General features: G+C 30.8%; 2 protein-coding genes across 10 annotated transcripts; both read left to right on the forward strand.

The window, feature by feature from the left end:
- Positions 1-1,006: 1,006 nt before the first annotated feature.
- Positions 1,007-3,572, forward strand: LOC137808309 (pentatricopeptide repeat-containing protein At5g39350). Its single transcript, XM_068609347.2, has one exon. The coding sequence runs from the start codon at positions 1,207-1,209 to the stop codon at positions 3,064-3,066; it is 1,860 nt and encodes a 619-aa protein (XP_068465448.2). The 5' UTR covers positions 1,007-1,206; the 3' UTR covers positions 3,067-3,572.
- A 6,905-nt stretch (positions 3,573-10,477) lies between these two features.
- Positions 10,478-21,598, forward strand: LOC137808310 (Ran-binding protein in the microtubule-organising centre protein). Of its 9 annotated transcripts, none has more exons than XR_011080693.2 (13): positions 10,478-10,947; positions 11,024-11,125; positions 11,209-11,289; positions 13,366-13,475; positions 13,620-13,755; positions 14,339-14,437; positions 15,033-15,120; positions 15,395-15,843; positions 15,912-16,088; positions 16,212-16,409; positions 18,741-19,067; positions 19,716-19,844; positions 20,100-20,421. XR_011080693.2 is itself a non-coding variant. In XM_068609350.2 (13 exons), the coding sequence occupies exons 1-12, from the start codon at positions 10,696-10,698 to the stop codon at positions 19,842-19,844; spliced, it is 2,112 nt and encodes a 703-aa protein (XP_068465451.1). In that variant the 5' UTR covers positions 10,478-10,695; the 3' UTR covers positions 21,382-21,598. The 9 variants fall into 9 exon arrangements, 8 of the variants coding, with proteins under 8 accessions (XP_068465451.1, XP_068465449.1, XP_068465452.1 ...); XM_068609350.2 differs by lacking the exon at positions 20,100-20,421 and adding an exon at positions 21,382-21,598 and having other exon boundaries at positions 19,752-19,844; XM_068609348.2 differs by having other exon boundaries at positions 19,752-19,844; positions 20,100-20,449.
- Positions 21,599-22,731: the final 1,133 nt, after the last annotated feature.

Here is a 22,731-nt window from a genome sequence, read left to right on the forward strand (position 1 = left end):
TAAGTGCACAAAAAAAGCATACTTTATATTTTTGTAAAAGGGAAAACAAGTTGAAGGTGAACTAAATAAAAACTGGTTTGAGTAATAAATTCCCCTTCACTCTTTTCTGGTCTGGGCCTCTTTTTGTCATCTTGTATGGTAAGTTGTGTGGGCTTTTGCTTCTTGGACCCATGATCCGTTTTTTTTCTTCTATTTTTCAATAACCACGACAATTCAATTAATTAGGGATGACATGCATATTATTTGAATTTGTTTTGATTTTTATGGAAAATTTATGTATTAACTGGGTATGAATATGGATATCAATAATAATAATTAATAAAATATGAAAATTAATAAATAATATTATTTAATGAATTTTGAGGTAAAATTTTATATATTTATTGATTTTAATTGTTGATTAAATTAAATTCCTGAAAATAACACAAATTTAAAAATAAATAATTCTTATTATTAATCTCATAACTTCAAAATATATATTATTATATTTAAATGTTTCAAATTAAAATTAGTCATAACTTAATAAATAATTAAAATTAATATATATTTAACTCTTTTTTTGCATGAAATTGAAATTTCATTAAATAATTACACTTATCAAGAACATATATGAGTATGTGTTTTCTCCTCAACCAACCTCAACCTCATACCCGTCTTAATATTTCCCTCATATCTATCTCCGTCTTAAAGTACTAAAATACTTAAAAAATATATTAAATTTTATTTGATACTTACTTTCGTAATTTATGATAATTTATTTGATAATTTTTATTTTTTATGATTATTTGAGTTTTATTCAATTATTATTTGATATTTATATAATTATAATTTTTTTTAATATTTTAAAAAAGTATATTTTTAACATTAAATATTTTTATTTTTTATAAAAGTATATTATTTAATTAATATTTAGAAATCAGGTGGATATTGGTACAAGTGTTCTCTAGTGGACATGAATATAAGTACAAAAAAATCATAATTATTAAATATGGAAATGAATTTTAACTAGGAGAACAACTCTGAGCGACCCACACCTTGCCATCAGCATCTCCAACATTGAGGCCTTGAGAATTACTCTGAGAATCTTCTTCAGGGAAAAAGGTGCAGCGAAAAGAAACTCTCAGCAAATGACTAATATATAAAAAAGAAAAATGGTTAAGAATGAGGAAAAAAGAACCCATTCATTGATTCATTGTTCATTCATTCATGCATAACCTCACACACTGTTTCAACTCTCTGCTCGGAGCCTGCAAAACTCTGAACCAAGCAAAGCAACTCCACAACTGCATTCTCCAAACCGCTTCACACCGCAACCCTTTCTTTGTAACCAAGTTAATCCAAATCTACGCCGATTGCAACGACCTTCGCTCCGCACTCACCCTTCTCCACCAACTCTCCCAACCCAACGTCTTCGCCTTCACTTCCATCCTCTCCTTCCATTCCAAGCATGGACATCCACACCACTGCATCCAAACCTACGCGAAACTGAGGCAAAACGGCGTCGTACCCGATGGCTACGTCTTCCCCAAGGTGTTGAAAGCGTGTGCCCAGTTATCGCGCTTGGGAACCGGCACTGTTGTGTACAAAGATGTCATTGTGTTTGGGGCAGAGTCCAACTTGCAAGTTCGCAACTCCGTGTTGGATATGTACTCCAAATGTGGTGATGTTTGGAGTGCAACACAGGTTTTCGATGAAATGCCTGAAAGAGATGTTTTTTCGTGGAATTCCATGATGTCGGGTTACGTGTGTAATGGGTTTCCTCAGAGGGCTGTGGAGGTGTTCCGGGTTATGAAAGGGAATGGGTGTGAGTGTGCACCGGATGTTGTCACGTGGAACACGCTGATGGATGCTTATTGTAGGATGGGAAAGTGCTGCGAGGCTTGGAGGGTTTTTGGAGAGATTGAGATTCCTAATGTGATTTCGTGGACGATTTTGATCTCGGGTTATGCTAGTGTTGGGAGGCATCATGTTTCTTTGGGGATTTTTAGGGAGATGGTTAATGTGGGCATGGTTTCACCTGATGTGGATGCTCTTTCTGGGGTGCTTGTGTCGTGCAGGGCTTTGGGGGCTTTGGCTAGTGGGATGGAGATTCATGGCTATGGCCTTAAAATCATGTATGGGGACGTGTTTTATAGGTCTGCTGGTGCTGCATTGTTGGCATTGTATGCCGGTTGCGGGAGACTTGATCGTGCTGATGTTGTGTTTCGGAGGATGGATATGAGTGATGTTGTTACGTGGAATGCGATGATCTTTGGTTTGGTTGATGTGGGGTTGGGAGATCTGGCACTTGAATGTTTCAGAGAAATGCAGGAAAGGGGACTGAGGATTGATGGCACAACTGTGGCTACTATATTGCCTGTTTGTGATTTGAGATGTGGAAAAGAGATGCATGCTTATGTTCGGAAATGCTGTCTCAGTTCTGTGATTCCGGTTAATAATGCGCTTGTTCATATGTACTCGATCCGTGGATGCATTGCGTATGCATGTGCTGTGTTTTCCACCATGGTGGCCAAGGACTTGGTTTCATGGAACACGATTATTGGAGGGTTTGGAACACACGGGCTTGGCCAAATTGCTCTGAAGCTTTTGCAGGAGATGAGTGATTCAGGTGTTAGACCTGATTTGGTGACCTTTTCGTGTGTACTTTCGGCTTGTAGTCATTCAGGACTTGTGGATGAAGGGATCAAACTTTTCTACAGAATGACAAAAGACTTGGGTTTGACACCAGTGAGGGAACACTTTTCTTGTGTCGTTGACATGCTTGCCCGTGCTGGTAGGCTTGAAGAGGCTTTTGATTTCATAAACCAAATGCCCCAGGAACCAGATAAACATGTTTGGGGAGCTTTACTTGCTGCCTGCCAAGAACACCAAAATGTTAGTGTTGGAAAAGTAGCTGCAGAAAAATTGATCAGTTTAGAACCCCAAGAAGCTGGTCATTATGTGACGCTATCAAATATATACTCAAGAGCTGGAAGATGGGATGATGCTGCAAGAGTAAGGAGGATGATGAAAGGCCATGCATTGCTAAAGCCGTCAGGACATAGTTTGGTTGGTATTGGAAGTTAGCCTCTAAGGGGAACACAATCTGATCAAATCAATACGCATTGTCAAATTGGCACCAAGAGTAAGAGGTGTGTGACTATGGATTGAGTTGCCTTGAGATGAGACGGGGCAGTCTTCATTGTTAACAGATTTAGCCTTCACGGTATTGAAAACAAACTGTAGTACTTCCAAAAGACTGACACTTAGACAAATGCAGGGTCCAGAACATTGTGGAAGCTAATAAAACTTACAAATGCAGAAAGGGGTTTAGTCAAATTACAAGGTAACCAAATCTGGCTAAAATTGGCTATTGATCCTCTCTGATGTGACCTGTATAACCTTGACTGCTTTGCAGTTAATGTTTACTAAAATTAGTTTATGAACACTTCTACTGTTAGGTCAGGGTACTTTTAGTCTTATAAGGTCTTGGACTTGGTTTTACACATGTACAGATTTTGTCTGGGATCATTCACGTTGTTCTTTATATTCAATATACTATTCAATGATACAACGAAAGTTATGAAGGTAAACTAGAAGGTGTTCAAGTCATTCCCTCTCGGTTTAAAAAATTTAGTCTATAGAAATACTGAAATTAACAGGTGAAAGAAATCACTGGAAAAGGCCTCACAAAAAAGACATAATATTCCACAATGCAAAGAATCTAAGAGAAACCAACGTAGAAAAGAAAAGAAAAAACAACTTGTGGTTCTTATTCTATACCCTTCCCCTGTCTTATTGGTCATCATCGTGAATATAATTTGCCTTTGGTTTGTATCATTTCTTCCATTTCAAATTTAATTATATGGCTTTTTGTTTGTGTTTAATTCCTTAAAGCACACTATGTCATTTAGGTAGACGTCGAAGTAGAAGTAAAACATAAAGAACAACATAGAATTAGAAAGAGGACTATAATTTTAAGTTCGTGGATATCAATAATATTTTAATCCCACTTAATACTTAATGCGAATAAAAAATATGAAACTAAGATAAAATTGCTCTTACCTTTCTCCCTCTATTTTGATTTTACATTTGTAATTTTTATAGTTTTCAAATAGGCATATAGTCTCCATATTTTTAATAAATAACAATCAATTTCTTTATACCTTATAATTTTAATAATGTGATATCCACCTCTCATATTTTATCTATTTTTTATCATTTTTATTTAAGATTTAATTAATATGATATTTTAAAATAAAATAAGAGAAACTAGTATTATTTTATTAAGAAAATATAAGAAGTGAATTTCATTTATTAAAAAATATAAGGAAATTGAATATAATTTATTAAAAGCATAAGATATGATTTTTTTAATTCAAAACAAAAATATATAAATATCATTTTATTAAAATAGATGAATAATTATTTTAAAATTAGAGAGGAAATATTGAGAGCTCTAACCTATTAGTAAAAAAAATCTAAACTAATACAAAGTGGATTTTGGATCAAGTATTAATTATTTTTATTAATATTTAATTTAATGTTTTAATATTCAGTTTGCGTGTGGGAAACTCTCAATTAATTTGAACTTCAAACAAAATTTTATGATTATTGACTTCAAATCAGTTTTTAAATTATATATATAGTCACATTAATTCTTTCAATCACAACTATCAATCTCTAAATTGTCTTCTTTAACGGTGTTCTGCATGCTGATAAAAAACAATTTGCATGTAGAAAGATGATATTGATATTAAGTTATATGATAAAAAGACTAAGTTGCTCTCAACATCATTATATATTTAAAGACTAAATTCATGTGATATTAGTACTTAGGAAAATATTTAAAGAATTTTTTTACTAGTAATAATAATTTTTTTAAGGAGCTACTAATAATAATTTTATTCTATCAAACTTGAGCATTGTAACACCTCATAAATACATCTAACTATTACAATACAAATCTTACATGTTGATATATAAGCTTAGAATTTTTTCAAAACATTCCTAATACATGATTATGACTTATAGAAATACAAATATTTACAATACAAGGTTCAAAACAACATCTTAAAGCCCTCCAAAACCTTTTTCACCTGGATGATCATCTGCTTGTGTATATAGTACAGTCATCGTAGTTCCCAACACAACAAGAAAAGCAAGGGTAAGCTAGTGAAAATAAAATTTTATAATATACAGTTCAACCAAAAGAGAAAATCAAATTACATGGATCAATTTCTCAATTATTCAACCTTCTTCAAATCCCAACATAAAACAATCACATATATCCCACATGGATCTATACATCCAGAATATTCAACAAACAAAATAACAAATGACGCCTTCCGGATGACCCGTATTAAGTAAGTCCTACCAGAGATTAACACTTGATCCAATACCCAAGACTTAAATTATCAGCGAATCCGAGAGAAATGAATGATCAGGATACGTTCAATAAAACCTAAGTCGTGCATCTCATATGTTACGGTGTCCATGAACTTCCCCATCAACTTCTCACCACCTAATATTTTAGTTTATGTGACTTAGATCGTCAATGAAGTTTGGAGATATTTGTTATCACATAGACATCAATACTTAATACACAAACAAATATTAGTCCATACATTATCCCAAATGTATGATTTCAATCCCATACAATTTTCATTATACATTGTTATTCAAAACGCGGCCCACAACATTCAAAAATCTATTTAACATAAAAAAACAACACTTAAATACTAGAGCATAAAAATCTAATATTTCTACCCGTTTAAATAATATATAAACAAACAACACAATATATAAACAAACAACATTCTTGTGAGAGAAATTGAATATTGGGACCATGTCCCCTCCACATCCAGATCAACTAGCCTAGGATACTATTGAAAGTTAAAGTTAACTTCCTTTACCTGAAATTTCTTATTCTAATGAAAATTCTACCTCAAACAAGGAACCACTCCAAAATTTAGGAACCTAGAGCAAGTTATCTAAACATTACCAAAATTTATTATGAGCTCAATCAAGTTGAGATAAACATTTTTCTCAACTTGTCCCACTAAGATTGATGACTAAATCATAGAATAAAAATGAACTTACTATGTTTGAAAATCTGATCGGATAGAAATGTAATCAACTACTACAAGGTGTGATTGAATTTGGAAATAGATGAATTATGAAAGAAAAAAAATGAAGAGAACGGATTTTGGGTCTGACAAGCATATTAGTAGGGGTATATGTAAAATTAATTCTAACATTTAGAAAGTCAAAATTACTGTTTACTCTAAATTATTTGAACACTAAAGAACATACAATTGGTATCATTAATTACTTGCTCACTTGGTTTTGAAAAGGAAGATAATTGATAAGATCATCAAATGTTCATAGTTCCCCTTATTTAATGGTCGTTCGAAAAATAAAAGGTGTTATGTATTACATAAATGTGTTTATATAAATTATAGAATTACATAGATAATGAAAGGTACTCTTTCCGCTACATGATATTTGTGGGGCCATATTTTGTTTGTGATAAGTGTGAAAGAATTTGCTAAACTGTTTTTGGAAAGATTTTTTTTATTACAATTAATGCTTAGTGTGTCTAAATTCATCCCTCCGAAAAGATGTGTTTAATTTCCTCCCAACCTCTACTTTATTTGATTGTGAGTCATGCAAACTCATTTAGGAAAAGGAAATTAAACATACTTTTCTTAATTGTGAAAATAAGGGTAGACTGAGAACTAATTAATTGAATACAGTTATATTGTATTTGTATTATTAGGGGTCTTTAAGTCGTATGCTTATTCAGCATTTGATACACCACATTTTTATTATCTTAATAGGTGAAGTTCAACGTTTTTACTTAAGAATACAGCACATAACTTTGTGATTAAGAGATAATTAATGAATCTAGCCTAAATGTTCGTACAATTGAAGATTCAAAATTCATTGCTATAAATAAGTGAATATTCTAATATACAATAAAAGTTTAATTGTAAACTAACGTCACTAATGAAACTTTAAACAACGTGTTGAATTATGTGTAATCAATCCATTACCTGATTGAAGAAAAAGATAAGAAAAGTATTGTAGGGATTTTTTTTTTCTTAACGAATTCTTATCGACAAACATTGATTATCCATTATCTTTATGAATAAACTTTTATCTCATTATCTATATAAATAGAATTTGTGAGGAAGAGAAATGCAAACAAAGAAGAAGAGCAACATAGAGATAAATGAGAAAATAAATATTCACTATAGTGTGAGATTATAAATCTTAAGGAAACTTTATATTCCATCTTTCTTGAATAAGATTAGGTGTTATATTCACAAAATGAGACAAACAAATATTGTAATCATACTTTAATAGTGAAAATATCTTTTGAACTAAGTTGTGGAATTTACCTCTCAAATTGAGAAAATTCTTTCACATTAAAAATTATCCGTATCATTATTCTATTTTGTTTTATTTTGTTTTGTTTGCTTATTATTGTTTTGTATCTACGAAAAAAATAATAAATAGTTTTGATTTTCTCAATAAAATTATACAATAGATTGATTAAAAGTTATGTATGGTACCTATTTAGATATTTTTTCGCATTGTTTAATAGTTTGATTTACGTTGCTCTCGTACATTGGCAATAACAATTTTTTAATGTCCATAATCCACGTATCAAAATAAACAAAAGAAAAGCTAAATCCCTTCATGTTAAAAATTTAGATAATAATTTTACGTATTTTTTTTATCTTTATTTAATAAGAAAGGATTTACCCAAAAAGTGTGTCCGTTCATAAGATAAAATATACATAAACTTTAGTAATATAGCCATGCGAAATCTTAGCAAATAAGTATAAACATACTTTTATCTATTATTTCCTTTTTTTTGTTAAAATATTTAATTTATTATCCTTCTTTTTATGTTGTTATCTACCCTTTTTTTCACGTAACATAAGTTTAAGTATGTAAGTCCTCATACTTGAAAGTTTAATATATGTCTCAAAATTCAATTAACTTTTTATTTATTTCTATTATGTGTTTTCCTCTAGTCCATTAAGCTATGTTTTTATAGATCAATAACATGACAGATTTTCACACACATTGAATTAGAGATTCAGTGAATATCTATAAAAACACTTCTAAATCAATGATAAAATAAAATATTTATAAATCACTTATAAAATATGTCACATTAATCCAATTCTTTGTAAAGATATTCAAAATAAAATTAAAATATTTAAAATTAATTAAAAACTGAAGAAATTGGAATTGGATTTTTGTATTGATTTGGAATGGATTTTGAGAACACACCTAATACAATATAAATCCAAATCTTATTTTCAATTTTATAATACCGTTTCTAAAATTACTATAAAACTTTTTTTTATTTACAACTTTTATTAATATAATAAAAGTGAACATAAATTGTTCTTGAAAGCCTTCTACAAAAAAATATGAATATAAAGTGTGTGATTAAAAATTCTAGAAGTAAATGAATTTTTAACTTCCTCTAATATAGTCGGGTAATCCTATTCTTGTTGAATTGTTGTTCTTTAAAGAAAATAATTGATCAGTCACAAGAGTATTCAATACAGATTAAACTAAATGAAAGTTAGTAATCTTTGTAAATAGGTCACATAAGTATAATTTAAGATGTATTTTTCTTAAAAAATATTACATATAAAAATATGCATTTAATATATTCATTAAAGTAAGAATGTAATTAGCAATGAGTTAATTGGAAAATGACACTACAAGAAAATATGGAATTACATACCAATTTTTACATACGGATAAAAATTCGTATATAAAGTAACGTTATATAACAAATATTTACATACAAATTTTATTATATAAACCAAAGATAATTACATACAATTAATCCGTATGTAAATTTCATGCCATGAAGCAAGAAAAATTACATACAAATATAATCCGTATGTAAGATATTTAAAATTTAATTAAAAAAACAAAAATTATTATATACAGATGTATTTAATTAAAAAAAAAGTTACATACATATATAATTCATATGTAACTTATTTCAAAATTAATTAAAAAATAGCAAAAAGTGTTATATACGAATTATATCCGTATATAATGTATTAAAAATTTTATTAAAAAAATTATTACATACGGATAAAATCTATATACAACTTATTTTAAATTTAATTAAAAAATAATAAAAAAGTGTTACATATGAATTATATCCGTATGTAATGTATTAAAATTTTAATTTAAAAAAATGTTACATACGAATTTAACTTATTTCAAATTTAATTAAAAAATAACAAAAGGTGTTACGGATATAATTCGTATGTAATGTATTTAAAATTTAATTAAAAAACATAATTTGTGAGTGATGTGATAGTTGGTAAGAAATTTAGAAATTATTTTAAAAATATAAAATATAGATTTACAAATTTATTCTTATTATTAAAAAATATTTAAATAATAAATTCTGATATTTTTTTTAAAGTTTGAATTAATTAGATTTTTATAATATATAATATTCATAATTTTTTTTTAAAAAATAAAATAAAAACTATAATAGAATAATATAAATATTTTTTTTAACTATATTAAAATTTATGAAAATAATATTTATTATTATATACATTTATTATTTTATACTACTATGTTTAGGGTTTATATTATAATTTTATTTTATTATTTTTATTATTTATAAGTAGATGTTGTTTTTAATAGTATAATTAAATGTTTTTAAAATTGTTAAATAAATTTATGTAATATTTAATTTTGTATATTATAATAAAATGTGGATAAAACCTTTTAACTTTTGGCTAAGATCAAGTCAGTTTAATGTTATTTATTTGTAATATGATAAATATTATTTGTTTACGTATCATATTTTTAAAAATAATATTTTACTTATTTTTTCTATAAATTTTATATCATATGTCATAAAACAAGAAAAATAAATATTTAAAGTCATGTATATTTAATGCATAATTTTTTTTATTACTAATTATAATACATTTTTATTATTAAGTGATAATCATATTAATAATATTAATAATAAAAATAAAAATATTAATAATACTTAATAATATTTAATAATATTTATAATATTAATAATGTTTATAATATTAATAATATATAGTATAATAGAAAAAAGAAATGTCTTTAATCTTTAATAATATATATATATATATATAATAAATAAAAAATTAATATGAATATATAATTAATTTTGAAAAAGTTAATAAATTTTTTAAATTAAAAAAAAATATGAAACAAAAAATAAATACTTCCTTCAAAATTAATTATATGCATACCAAGCATTTACTAAATTAGCTTAAACATTAACCGTTTTCAAACACAACAAAATTAAAGTGTTTATAATAAGATGTATGTTTTTTTTTATTATTAAAAGTGAAATATACCTATACTTGTTCGACACATAAATCCCCCCAAAAAAACAGAATAGAGCTTTGTAATTTCCCACTATGAAACGAAATGCTTTGGATGGAAACATAAGTGCATTATGTGTTAAATAAAAAGAGAAATGGTGAATGATGGTAAGAAAGAGAGAAGAGACAGGTGGCGGGCAGCTATAAAGCCGAGAAGCGCAATCCTTATTTACCTCACGTCGCCGCCTTTCTTGCCCTGAGAGAACCCAAAATCAAATCAATCATCCATTATTCCAATTTCACATAACACCACAACACACTCAGATTTTAGATTCTCCCTATAATGGAATCTACGCCGGTTAATTGGGAAGCCCTCGACGCTCTCCTCATCGATTTCGCCAAATCGGAAAACCTAATCGAAGAAGATTCCTCCGCCCCTTCCCCCTCCTCCTCCTCCTACCACTCCCGCCTCCTCATCCGCCACGTCCGACGCTCCCTCCTTACCGGCGCCATTGACGCCGCCGTCAATCTCCTCCGCCTCCACGCCCCCTCCATCCTCACCGACCACAAGATTCTCTTCCGCCTCCACAAACAGGTATCTCCCTTTCTCCCCTCATTACTAACCATACATCCGACTTATTGTTCTCATTTTTTTTATAATTGTTGTGTAGAAATTTATTGAGCTTCTTCGGAAGGGGACTGCGGAGGATCGAGACTCTGCTATCCAGTGTCTGAGGACGTCTCTCGCTCCTTGCGCGCTCGATGCTTATCCGGTATCTGAATCGTTCATTTTTGAATTCGCTATTTATGCTTTTTTTCTTTTGTCTGGGTTTGACGGTTGGCTTTTGTATTTAAGGAAGCATATGAGGAATTCAAGCATGTTCTGCTCGCGTTTATATATGACAAGGATGATAATGCTTCTCCCGTGGCAAATGAGGTATAGGTTTTCAGTCTACTTATACTTAGAAGATGGCAATTGAATGGGATATCCATTGATGTGTGCTAAGCACATTGATTTTCCCTTATTACACTTCGTGTTGTAGTGTTTTTGCACACACGTTGTTCGGTATAGTTGTGATACTCAATTAAACACAATTAGTTTGGCAAACATATCCTTCCATTATTTAACTCAGTAACTATGTGTTAAGTTTAAGGGTCTTGCTAACTAGTTCACTAAGGGCACTGGTTAAGGAGTCAAAGGCAGAAATTTTTATTATATAATATGGTAATGATTTAAAAAACGCATGATAATATTTTCCTCTATAATTTTAATGCACTTCCATGTGATTTTCAATAAAACCTTTTACCTTTTAATTCTTTAACCAGGTTCCTTCGGGCATCAGTTTGCATTTTCCCAAGTTTAATTAAACAATTATACTAACCTGGAGCATCTTTATTACGGAGTTATTTTTTCTCATATTTTTAGGCATGCTATATTAAAATGCACAACTATTTAAAAAAGATTATCGGAAAAACGTTATTTGCTTGTCATCCGTTGCACTCCTAGCCCTTGAATTTGGTCATAGAGAGGGGAAACGGAATATCTTATAGAAAGGGGTGGACCTGCTTCCTAGTTATCCATGTAGTAGTTTCAAAGCTACAGAACTCTTTTGTGTTCGATTACTGCAATGCAACTCAAGAAGAAGAGGCTGTGAGAGAATAACTGTATGCAGACCGACCCTTTTTTATTCCTTGCATAGTCATTTATTGTGCACTATACCACTGTGCTGGCTAAGGTAGTCAAACATGAGATTCTATTCAGACTCAGGAAGGCGATATAGAATCATAAGTGTTGAATTGTTGCACAAAGCGTAAGATTCTACAAGATATACAAAATTTATGTATATGATATAAGATATCATAAACCAATAAGGGGAAAAAACCCATATATCCCAGCAAATACTTTATTAAGCTTATGTTTATAATCGTAGTTATAGTTCATAAACATAAGAAAGTCATTAACTAAACTCCATACAGAACTCATAGCTCACAAGTCATAACCAATGTTGTCAAACTTAAGGATGGTAAGAGGGAAATAAAAATCAATCATATCAAGCTTTAATCTGACTCTATTAAACAAATTTGGCAAGCTTAAGTAGCATGTTCTGTTTTCACAAGCCAAACTTTAGCTTTAATGAAAACTTGATTCAATTCAACTTGTTCTACACCCTTATTGAAGACCCTTTGTTAAAAAATTAAGTAAGGGTATCATCCACAAATAAGGGTGTTATACGGAATAGGAATTTAACTGAGTTAGGAGATGTCAACCTTTGTACTTTTTAAAACCTGTCCTATTGAAATAGTGATGTGCTCTGCCCGGGACATGGTGTCCTGGGTTGGTATCTCTTGCTCCTGCTTTTGCAAATAAACAAATGTTTGAAATGGAATGGTTTTCTATGGAAAATTTGTTGTACTATTAAGTATGCAACATGTCCATTTGGTAGTGGTGTAGCACATGGACCATAGGCTGGTAAGTGTCATGCCTGGGGTAAATCATTCACTCTTCTATTATATAATATATAAACATGAAAGCATTTTGTGATTTTATGTTGTGTATTATCTGTGATATAGTAGATGTCATGTCTGACTTTTGTGGTTATGTGTTATGTGCTTAGCTTACTGTCAGTGGTAGAAAGGAGAAACACTTGTAGGATGGTTTTTATTTTACTTTTGGGGCACCATTATAAGTGAGTGAGAGACGTCATCATTTTGCAGCATCTTGCCAACTGTTTTCTAAACGATATGCCCATGCTCTTTCAAAAACTTATTTCTTTTTGTGAGAAAAATAATATAGAAGACAGAACATGTTATTTGCAGTCATTTTTCATTTTTGAATGTTTATTTAGATTGACTGATTAAAATATGCAATTCATTTGATAGTAATAGTAATGGAAATTGTATTGATCCCTTTTTATTTCTGAAATCTGTTTGTGAGATTTGTGTTTGATGTTATATGCTTTGTGTGAATAGTGGATTTGTTAAGCTCATGATCATGCTTGCTTATTTTATGCAGTGGTCAGAACGGAGGAGGCTTGACTTAGCCGGATATATGTCCTCTATGTTAAGGGCTCATTTAAATGCCTATGACCCAATTTTTTCAATGGCTCTGAGATATTTAATAAGGTTATCTATCAGGTTTTCCTCATTCAATTTGCAGTGATTGGTCATATTGTGCTATTTTAGTTGCCATGGATTATGCAATTTTTTGGGATTCTCTTGCTAAACTTTTCATTTTATTTTTCTTTTGTATTTCCTGTCTTTTTACAGCATACATAGGGTGTATTGTTTACGGCAAGGTATTACATCACCCATCTCTGATCTGACTGAAAGATTGCTCCTTGAAGAGCGGGACCCTCCTGCAACACCGCAAGACATTTTATACGAAGTTCCACCATTTGATGAGGTGAGATATCTATGTTGATAATTCTGAAATTCCTTCTGTAAATTGTTAGAATCTGGATCACATTAATGAAAGAAAATGGTATCTATGGTGTATATTATCACTCAAATTATCATGATGCGCGATATCACTTGCATATGAACATAGTATATGGGTTTACAGAGGAAATGTTGAGCACTGAATCTCCTCCTCGGTTTTTTCTTGCCCATTTTCTCTTGACTCCTCATTTGATTTCCATTACTGAATTTGCACTCAATCTACATTTCTGCTTGCCACAAGCAGGTTGTTGCAACACAAACTGACTGTATAATGATGCTGATTATTACACACCTTTCAGACATGCTCTAATGAGTCTTAATCCTCTGCTATTATTTCTTCTGCACTGTTATACTTGTTCATGTCTTATAAAACTCATGTGTATGTTAATGGTGAATGTTATCATTCTGTGATGATAAATTGATGAATCTGCTTTTACACGTTTGTATAAATGAGCACATGTTGGCCACAATTTTTTTATTGTATTTGTACATCATTCATACATGCATCACTTTTCAGCTTAAGCTATATGTTTTACTTTGGAATCTAGGTTGACATACAGGCTCTTGCACACGCTGTAGAGCTTACTAGACAAGGGGCAATTGATAGCTTGAGATTCAGTAAGGGTGATCTGTTCCTGGCCTTTCAGGTTACGTATAATCCTACTAATTCTTCTGCTTTTGCTTCAATTTAATTATTAGCAATGAATTTCCCATTACATATAAATTACTTTAAAATTGATTTTAAAAAAGATAATTTGGTTAAGTGTAGACTATCTTTTTCTTTTCATAAAAAAGACAATTTAAAATCTCAATTTCTTTTGATGAAAAATAAGATTTAAAATAAATTTATAGCTTATCATTTTTAAATTCTTCTTTGAGTCTTCTTCTCTTCAGGTTAATATATGTCCTTGCACTATTACTCAAAAAACCACTGTTCACTTAATATCACATTGATTCTGGTAATTCAATTGAAAAAACTTATTTTCTTTCACATATTAACTGGTTCCAAGTAATTTCTTTTTTTCTTTCCAAATCCACACCAAAAAGGAACGATCTCATCACCTTGATGGCCATAGGAATTTGAATATAAAAGTAGTCAAAAGGAAAATCAGTTTTTGGTTAATGCAAAATGACAAATGATTTCAACCTGTTTCAATGGTAACTTATGGCTGCATTGGTATATTTAATTTTTTCACCAATCTTACCTTTATAGCTTTCTTATTGTATACTTTTTTGTTGCAGAATGAATTATGTCGGATGAGGTTGGATGTTCCACTTCTTGATCAGCTTGTTAGAGAGTATTGTGTTTACAGAGGCATTGTTGACTCTGGTAAAACATCTCTGTTGAATCCTAGCTCTTTCTGTGTGTGATAAGTGTCAATTACTTTTATGCTACTTGCTCCTGTTAGTTTACTTTTCATGGCATTTTCTCATATTAATTTTCATAGGATTTCTAGTATCACTAAAAATTAATTTATAGTTGGTTATTTCATCTATGCTTTGTAATCTAGTAAATGGTGTTGTGAATATCAAGTCCTATTCTAAGTTACAATATATCTTATATAAGTTTGATTTTTTTTCCTTCCAATTTGTGATGAACATAGCATCTGGGAAGCAACCTATTTCAGAACCCGTGAAATTCAACCGACAAGACCCTGGGTATTGCTCATCAAGGGATGGTTCTCTCGAGATTGATTGTAATGCCAACAAGCATTCTGATGGTGAAACTTCTGTTACCAATGCTCAGAATGATGGTTCCCCTGAAAATAATGCTGATGTGACAAGCATGAGAGGAATTGATTTTGAAGTACGATATGCTTCAGAACTCACAAGCATCCATGAAGATTGCAGCACCAGTGGCTCACAGCAACATGACAATGGAGCCGCTTTGCAGCGAAGCAGGTTGCCTGGAAATGGAGAAAGGAGCAAGCGCAAGAGGTGGAGAGGACGATATGATGACAATAGTTACGAGCCCAATGCTTCTTTGGAAGAGCACAGCAAGCAAGAGCATAGCATAAGTACTGTTGTTTCAACTATATCAAAGGAGAAACAGGTACATGTTTGATAATTTTGATGGTAATCTATCTAGGAGATAATTACTGACAGAATATTGTTTTGCAGGGCTCTGAAAAGCCTTCTGTACATGATGTCAGTACTGTGGAAGATAGATACGATATTCTGTTGGGAATGAAGGATTTAGCTAGCAGAGGAATGGCTGCTGAAGCAGTCCAGGAGGTTAATGCTATTGATCCCAACTTCTTTGCCCAGAACTCCGTTTTGCTCTTCCAACTCAAGCAGGTAAGTGGCTTCTATTTCTTAATTTCTGTTTCTTCATTAAATGTATAGGAGAGGCCCAGAGAATGTCATAGGCTTTCTGGTTGTGTTGTGAATGCTATCTTTAACGAGGATTCCTGGGTATAGGTTGAATTCCTCAAGTTTGTCAGCGCTGGTGATTATAGTGCTGCGTTAAAGGTTGCTTGCACCCATTTGGGTCCTTTAGCTTCTAGTGATCCAGCCTTATTAAAGCCGTTGAAGGAAACTCTTTTGGCTTTACTACGGCCAAATGAAGATGCTCTTGGAAATGCATTACCCTTACATGCTCTAGCTGCTTCTCTGCAGGTGTTGTGCTTTTTTTCCACTCTAATGTATCATTAATTATTTCAATTGCTATACTCTTTTTTAAAATCTGCTGATAGTAGGATTTTATTTATCATGGTGTTTGTCTAGAATTGTCGTGATAAAATTGTTGGTAAGTATGATTCTTTATTCTAAGATGGAGTAGGATTACAAATAAAAGATGGGAAGGAGTTGCAGTAGGTGAGTTAATAAGTGAGAGATACATGTTGAAAGCTTATAACATTTGACGAAGTGTACTGTCGTGTCTTGTTAAATTCGATTAGGGTCCAATTCCTAAATATAAATTTGCATGTTATTACAAGTTAGCTATGTACCCAATGTGTATCGATAGACATTATGCCGACCTGGTTGATGGTTTTTTCACCTACACTTAGGACTAGGGGGTTAGGTACTGTCAGGTCTCCATACAGCTCGAATACCCCAATGCGCTAATTGGGGGGGTCAGAATGTAACCGATGTGATGGCCCTATCGAAATATGATTCAGCTAGCTAATTAATTACCTAGTAAATTCCTCTTTTGTAGGTTCGATATTCCTGGATGCACAAACTAACTAGTCCGAAAAACACACCTTTTTTAGCTGGGTAATCCCCACAATGTAACTTGGGAGCCAAGCCGTGCCTTGATGCACAAGGCTCCCTATCCCTTAGAGAGAGTGGGTATGACCGTTTCTGAGTCTATAAATAGATCCATACATCATCAGTTTGGAGGTAACATAATTTGAATGCTTTTAGCTTTAAAGTTTCTTAATACTTTTTGCTAGAACACAAACCAACTTGGGGCTTTTTTACTCTGGTTAATTTTGTTAAAAAATTATAACAATGGGTAATTTTAAAATTTAGATGCTTCTGTGGATGTACTCTTCACAAGTAAAGATATGAGAGGATATCTGTTATTTGAATTTAGGGTTTTGAAGGGGAGTGAAGGAGAAGATATAAGTGTGAACAACAAATATCCTCTTCCTTTAAAATGAAGAGAAACAAAGGGAAACTCACATCAATTTATCCTTATTAAATAAATTTAACTAACACAAATATTTTAATAAAATAAAATAATAATAGTGAATAATAAAATTAAATTTAATACAAAAATATATATTTATTTATAATAAACAAATTATATAATAATTAATATTATAAATATAATAATATTATTTACATTTAATACAAAAAGATTTTCTAATTACAAATTTTAAATTTATGAATATTTAAATTATTTATTTCTATATAACAATTGACAATTTTTACATATATTCTCATCAAGTAACTCTTATTTTTTTCATAAATTAATTATTGAACTATATCGAATTATACTACTAATAATTTTAATTTATCCAAATTTACATAAAAATACCTAATATTTAATTATTCAATCTTTTTAAAGATAAAGGTAAATTTGTAATTTTACACCAAAAATAAATAAAATTCACAACCATCATATCACTCACAATATCACATCACTCACAAGTATCACATCACTCATAAACTTTAATAAACATTCCTCACAAATCCATTTTAACATATCCCAATCCAAACCGACAAACTTTCTTCACATTTTTCTCTCAAATTCTCGCACGTTCATTCCCTCAAATCCTCACACACAGTCCAAACACAACCTAAATGAACAAACTATATACCATGAACTCTGAACACATGTATTCTTCATCTTCAAGTGTTCGATCTTGAACACGTTTTCTCTCTCCTTCTCACAGCTATCCTCTTTTCTGGCCACCACCTCTCTCCAGCAATCCAACTTTAGATTTTTTTTTTCTCAATCTCTTCATTTATTTTATTTTTTCGTTTTTTTACTTATGATTTTTGTCTGGTTTTTCAAGACCACTGTTATTTTTTTATTTACTTATGATTTTAGTTTCTGGTTTTTTATTCAGTATTTAACTATGACTTGTATAAGTTTTTATTTCTCATGAATTTAGAGTTTTCTTTTCTGATTTTCAGCTTATACTTTACTTATATTTTAATTATTCAATATATATTTATAATAAATTTAAAATTACCCACTCGTGTAATTTTTTTCACAATAACCCATTTGTGTAAAAAGGGCCACCTACTTAGCATTGATGGCTTAACATGCTAAATAATATCCACTTCTAGGATTTACAATTACTATGTGCAGGGGCTTATTATCATACGAGTTCTTTATAGTATGATATTTCCTTTTTCTGTTTGGTTTCATGTAAGTACCTTAAAACTTTCACATCGGTATCTATGGTGAAGGTTTGTTCTATTATTTATAATTTCTGTAATACAATATGAATGTTTTTCTTTCATTATGTAACGCTATTTTATACTAAATAGGTTGCAGTTGGTCGAAGGCTTGGTGTTGAAGAACCTCAACTTATGAAAATAATGCGGGCCACTCTTTATACTCATAATGAGTGGTTTAAACTTCAAATGTGCAAAGATCGTTTTGAAGGTCTTCTGAGGATTGATACCTTGAAGGAAGCCAACACGCCCTTCCTTGCACCAGTCTCTGCATCCAAGTCCTATGCTGATAGCTGCACAAATGGATCTTCTCAGGCTACAGTATCTTCAGGAACCAGGACGTCAGAAGATGGTAGCAGTCCAGCACAAGTATCTTCAAGGGATGTCATCTGTGACGAAGGTGCAATACTTAAAGTAATGGTAAGTTATGGATTCTTCCCGCTAACTCTTTTCAATAATAAAAATTAAAATCTCAAGGACCGTGACATGACTCTGGCCTATGAAGCTTTCCAGGATGATATTTTGATATCTCCCAATTATATCTTGCTTTGCAACTTATAATGAAATTTTTTAAATAAATATAAACCCTAAACCCTAAACCCTGGAAAGGTTTAGTTTTCACTGTAATGTAAATGTGCATTTCTTAAAACAATAAAAATGTAGTTAAACAGATTATTTTGCTTCTTCCTTTTTTCCTGTTATCCTATCCCATTCCCATTTTATTTTAGTATGTTTGAGACCCCATTCTCATTGCTGTGTTATCAAATATTATTTATTCTTTTACAAGCCAGATTAAATAAAATGCATAAGTATACATTTTACCATTTTGAACATGCATGAAACTTCCGTTTTTGTTGTGAACTTGAGTGTCTATTTTGCGCCAGTATCTTAAAGTTTTTCTCCTTGATTTGTACTTCTATGCAATTCTATGATAATTAATTGTTCTTTTATGGTTACTTAATAATGGCATGTCATAAATGTTATTTTAGTTTTGCTCATCAACATGATTCTTATTGTAGGAGTATTTTAGCTTTGAAAATCATTTTCCATACAACTTATTTGGTACAGGGTCTGTTCTAATGCTGGAAGTTTTGGTGAGTGCAGGAGTTTTTAGCTTTGCCTAGGGCTGATGCCATACATCTGCTTGCACAATACAACGGAAATGCAGAGACAGTCATTCAGCAGATATTTGCCTAGGTAAAATTATTATTTTTAAATATTATTTTATTCAAATTTGTGATTTTTTTATACCTTTGTATATATAGCTGCAAAGAAGTCACTGTAATGTTTAAAATCTGAATTCATGGAAACTACTCTCGTCTGTACAGAATCTATTGATTATTACCTCTCAGTTTTAATATGAGAAAGATGTAATTAATAAAAAAATCATTGGCGTGACTCAAGGGGATTCACAAGATAATGATTACTTGCATATACTTTTTTCATGGGCAGCGGTATTCACTGGTAATAACCATTGGTGAAGGTGATTGTTTCGTGCTTTTGTTTGCACAGTTCATACATGGCTGCAATTGAAGGGCACTTTTCATGATGTCTATATTTGTTAGGGCCTAAATTTTGGTTGGACTGAATTTGTAGAATAACAATTGTCCTTGAACTCAGAAACCTGTGAGTTAATAGACAGGATGTATAAATAAGATATGAACAAACTCGAAGAATTAGATATTTATATTAATTTAGAATGTAGGTAAATAATTCTTAATTTTAGCAGGTGTACGACAACTACGACAATTTACTAATTATTTAATGTTATAACGAATACCTTGTCAATGAAAAAAGAAAAACAAGTGGGGAGAAGGTGAATGATAAAGAAACAAATGAATCCATAATGATTTTTTTACTGAATTGATAATGATTATTAAAAATTATATACTTCTAAGATAAATTGGTTGATTCATAGATTTGACATATCATTGAACTTAAGGGTCTAATGCAACTTTTTATTAATTTGGTTTTAATGTATTTTCTTTAATCTTTTCCCCCTTTTTAATCTTAAGGTGGTACAAGTTATATATATATATATATATATATATATATATATATTATGTTTCTTTGAACTTATCTGCGTTAACTAAATGACAATTGAAATTTATTAAGTTAAATATTCCAGGAACATTTATGGTATAAGTAATAACTATTTAAATATATCGGATGAATAATATTATTAATTATCGTCGTTGGATAGTTATATTTTTCATCTGTTCTTGGCTCGGATTTACTTAAGTGAAAGATCCAAGGTTGAAAGTCGTTTAGGTGCGATATTTTCGTTTTTCGGTAAGAATTTTACATTCTAAAAGCTTCCAGAATCGAGAATGATATTTATCATGACATGGATTTATTTAGTGTGAAAGTTTTCTTTATCGAGATATTTTGTTGTTGTATTTTTTTTTTCAAAATGTAATTTAGAAAATGTAGATTTTATTTTCGCAAGTGTCTCGTTAAGTTAGGAAAATAAGCAGTTGTAAGGAAAAGTATTCCTATTTATATTGCCACCAAAACAAAGTTTCATGTGATTTTTCTTTTATGTTCTTGGCACATCTTGGTTGTTCAATCCTACAAGTTTTGTTTTCTCAATTAAGGCGTTATTTGATATCACTTATCACTTTTTATATCAAGTCTTCTTTTAGAAAAGTTTTTGGCTTCGTCTTAGTGTTTATTGTCTAGTTTTGCAAGTCTCTTTTTATAACTTGGCCTTGTTTTATATTTCTTGTAACAGACCTAGCTTGGTTTAGAGGTATTCATTATTCAACTGAAGTTCAATGGTCGATCCCTAAACTCTACAAGTACCATGACATCAGTTTCATATGTGAGGTTATAGGGTGACTTTTGGTAGCGGAGTGTGGTGAGCACTTGTACGTCTATAACACTTTCAGTTGTTCTTTTGTCCATTAGGTTCTGATTGTTATTTGAGTTTAGTAGGGGTGACTTTGTTAGCTTCGATTTGTCCATTCGTCTAATGATCCCTTAAACTCATGGTGTGTTCGATGATGAGGCTCTTCAAGAATTCACCAAGTTTTCGGTTGATGAATTGTCTTGTTAGTAATATTGTTAGGACCCCAAATTGACAAGTGATATTCTTTCATATGAAATTTTGGACTTATTTAGCCATAATCTTGGCTAGGGGTTGACCTAAGTAATTTACCCTAACTAATAGGAACTTATGTTGTCTTGGTATGGAGGAAATGTTTTGATTATGTCCATTCATCACACCACAAAAGGTCACTGGAGTTGATGATTCCTTGTAGCTTGTGGGGGGAAGATGTGTTAGGTGTTGTTCTCTTAGTTCGTTCATGATGTATTCAATCTTGTTCACAAGTATAGTATTCTATTTTATAAAAAATTTGGTCGATCTTAACAATTGCGTGTTTTCTTAGTTATTACTTTGTTATGATATGTTCAATTAGAAATATCTTGATTTTAGCCTTGACCTTTTCGACATTCATTCATTCTTTCAAGGAAATCATTGGAGCGATTATTATTTGTTGGATGACAGTTTTATGCCAATTTTTTCTTAAAGCTTTCCAATTTTGACAAGAGACTTGTCCTTTTGGAGTATGTTTTGCAAACTTGCGTCGTAACTAAGTCATTTGATGGTAAAATCTAAAGAGTAGGGGTCTTTAACGTGAAACTATTTAATTATATGATATTTTTGGACGAAGAATGTTGGAAATGACAATTTAAGTGGAGAAGAAAATATTTGTATGAGAGAAGGAATGTATAAAGAAGTTGGAAAATATATTGAGAAGGGTGGTTATTAAGTTAGAAAATTAAGATATATGGAAGTGGAAAAGAGCATGAATAAGGAATATTCTATGAAATTTGCATGAGTGATTTCAAAAGAAAAAACATATCAATCAACAAAATAAAATATAGTGTTATGAAAAAAAAATTACTTAAGGATGATTAGAAATAAAGTATCAACCAGGAATCAATTATCTGAGTGATAATATAAACTGTCCAATGTGTAAAGTTACACCAAAATCATTGGTTCACTATTTTTTCACTTGTGTTATGTCATATCAGATATGTCAGATTAGGTGTGAAGAACCTATTATGGATGGGTGGA

The sequence above is a fragment of the Phaseolus vulgaris genome, chromosome 3 (assembly GCF_051622355.1).
Source record: "Phaseolus vulgaris cultivar YP4 chromosome 3, ASM5162235v1, whole genome shotgun sequence".
NCBI lineage: Eukaryota > Viridiplantae > Streptophyta > Magnoliopsida > Fabales > Fabaceae > Phaseolus > Phaseolus vulgaris.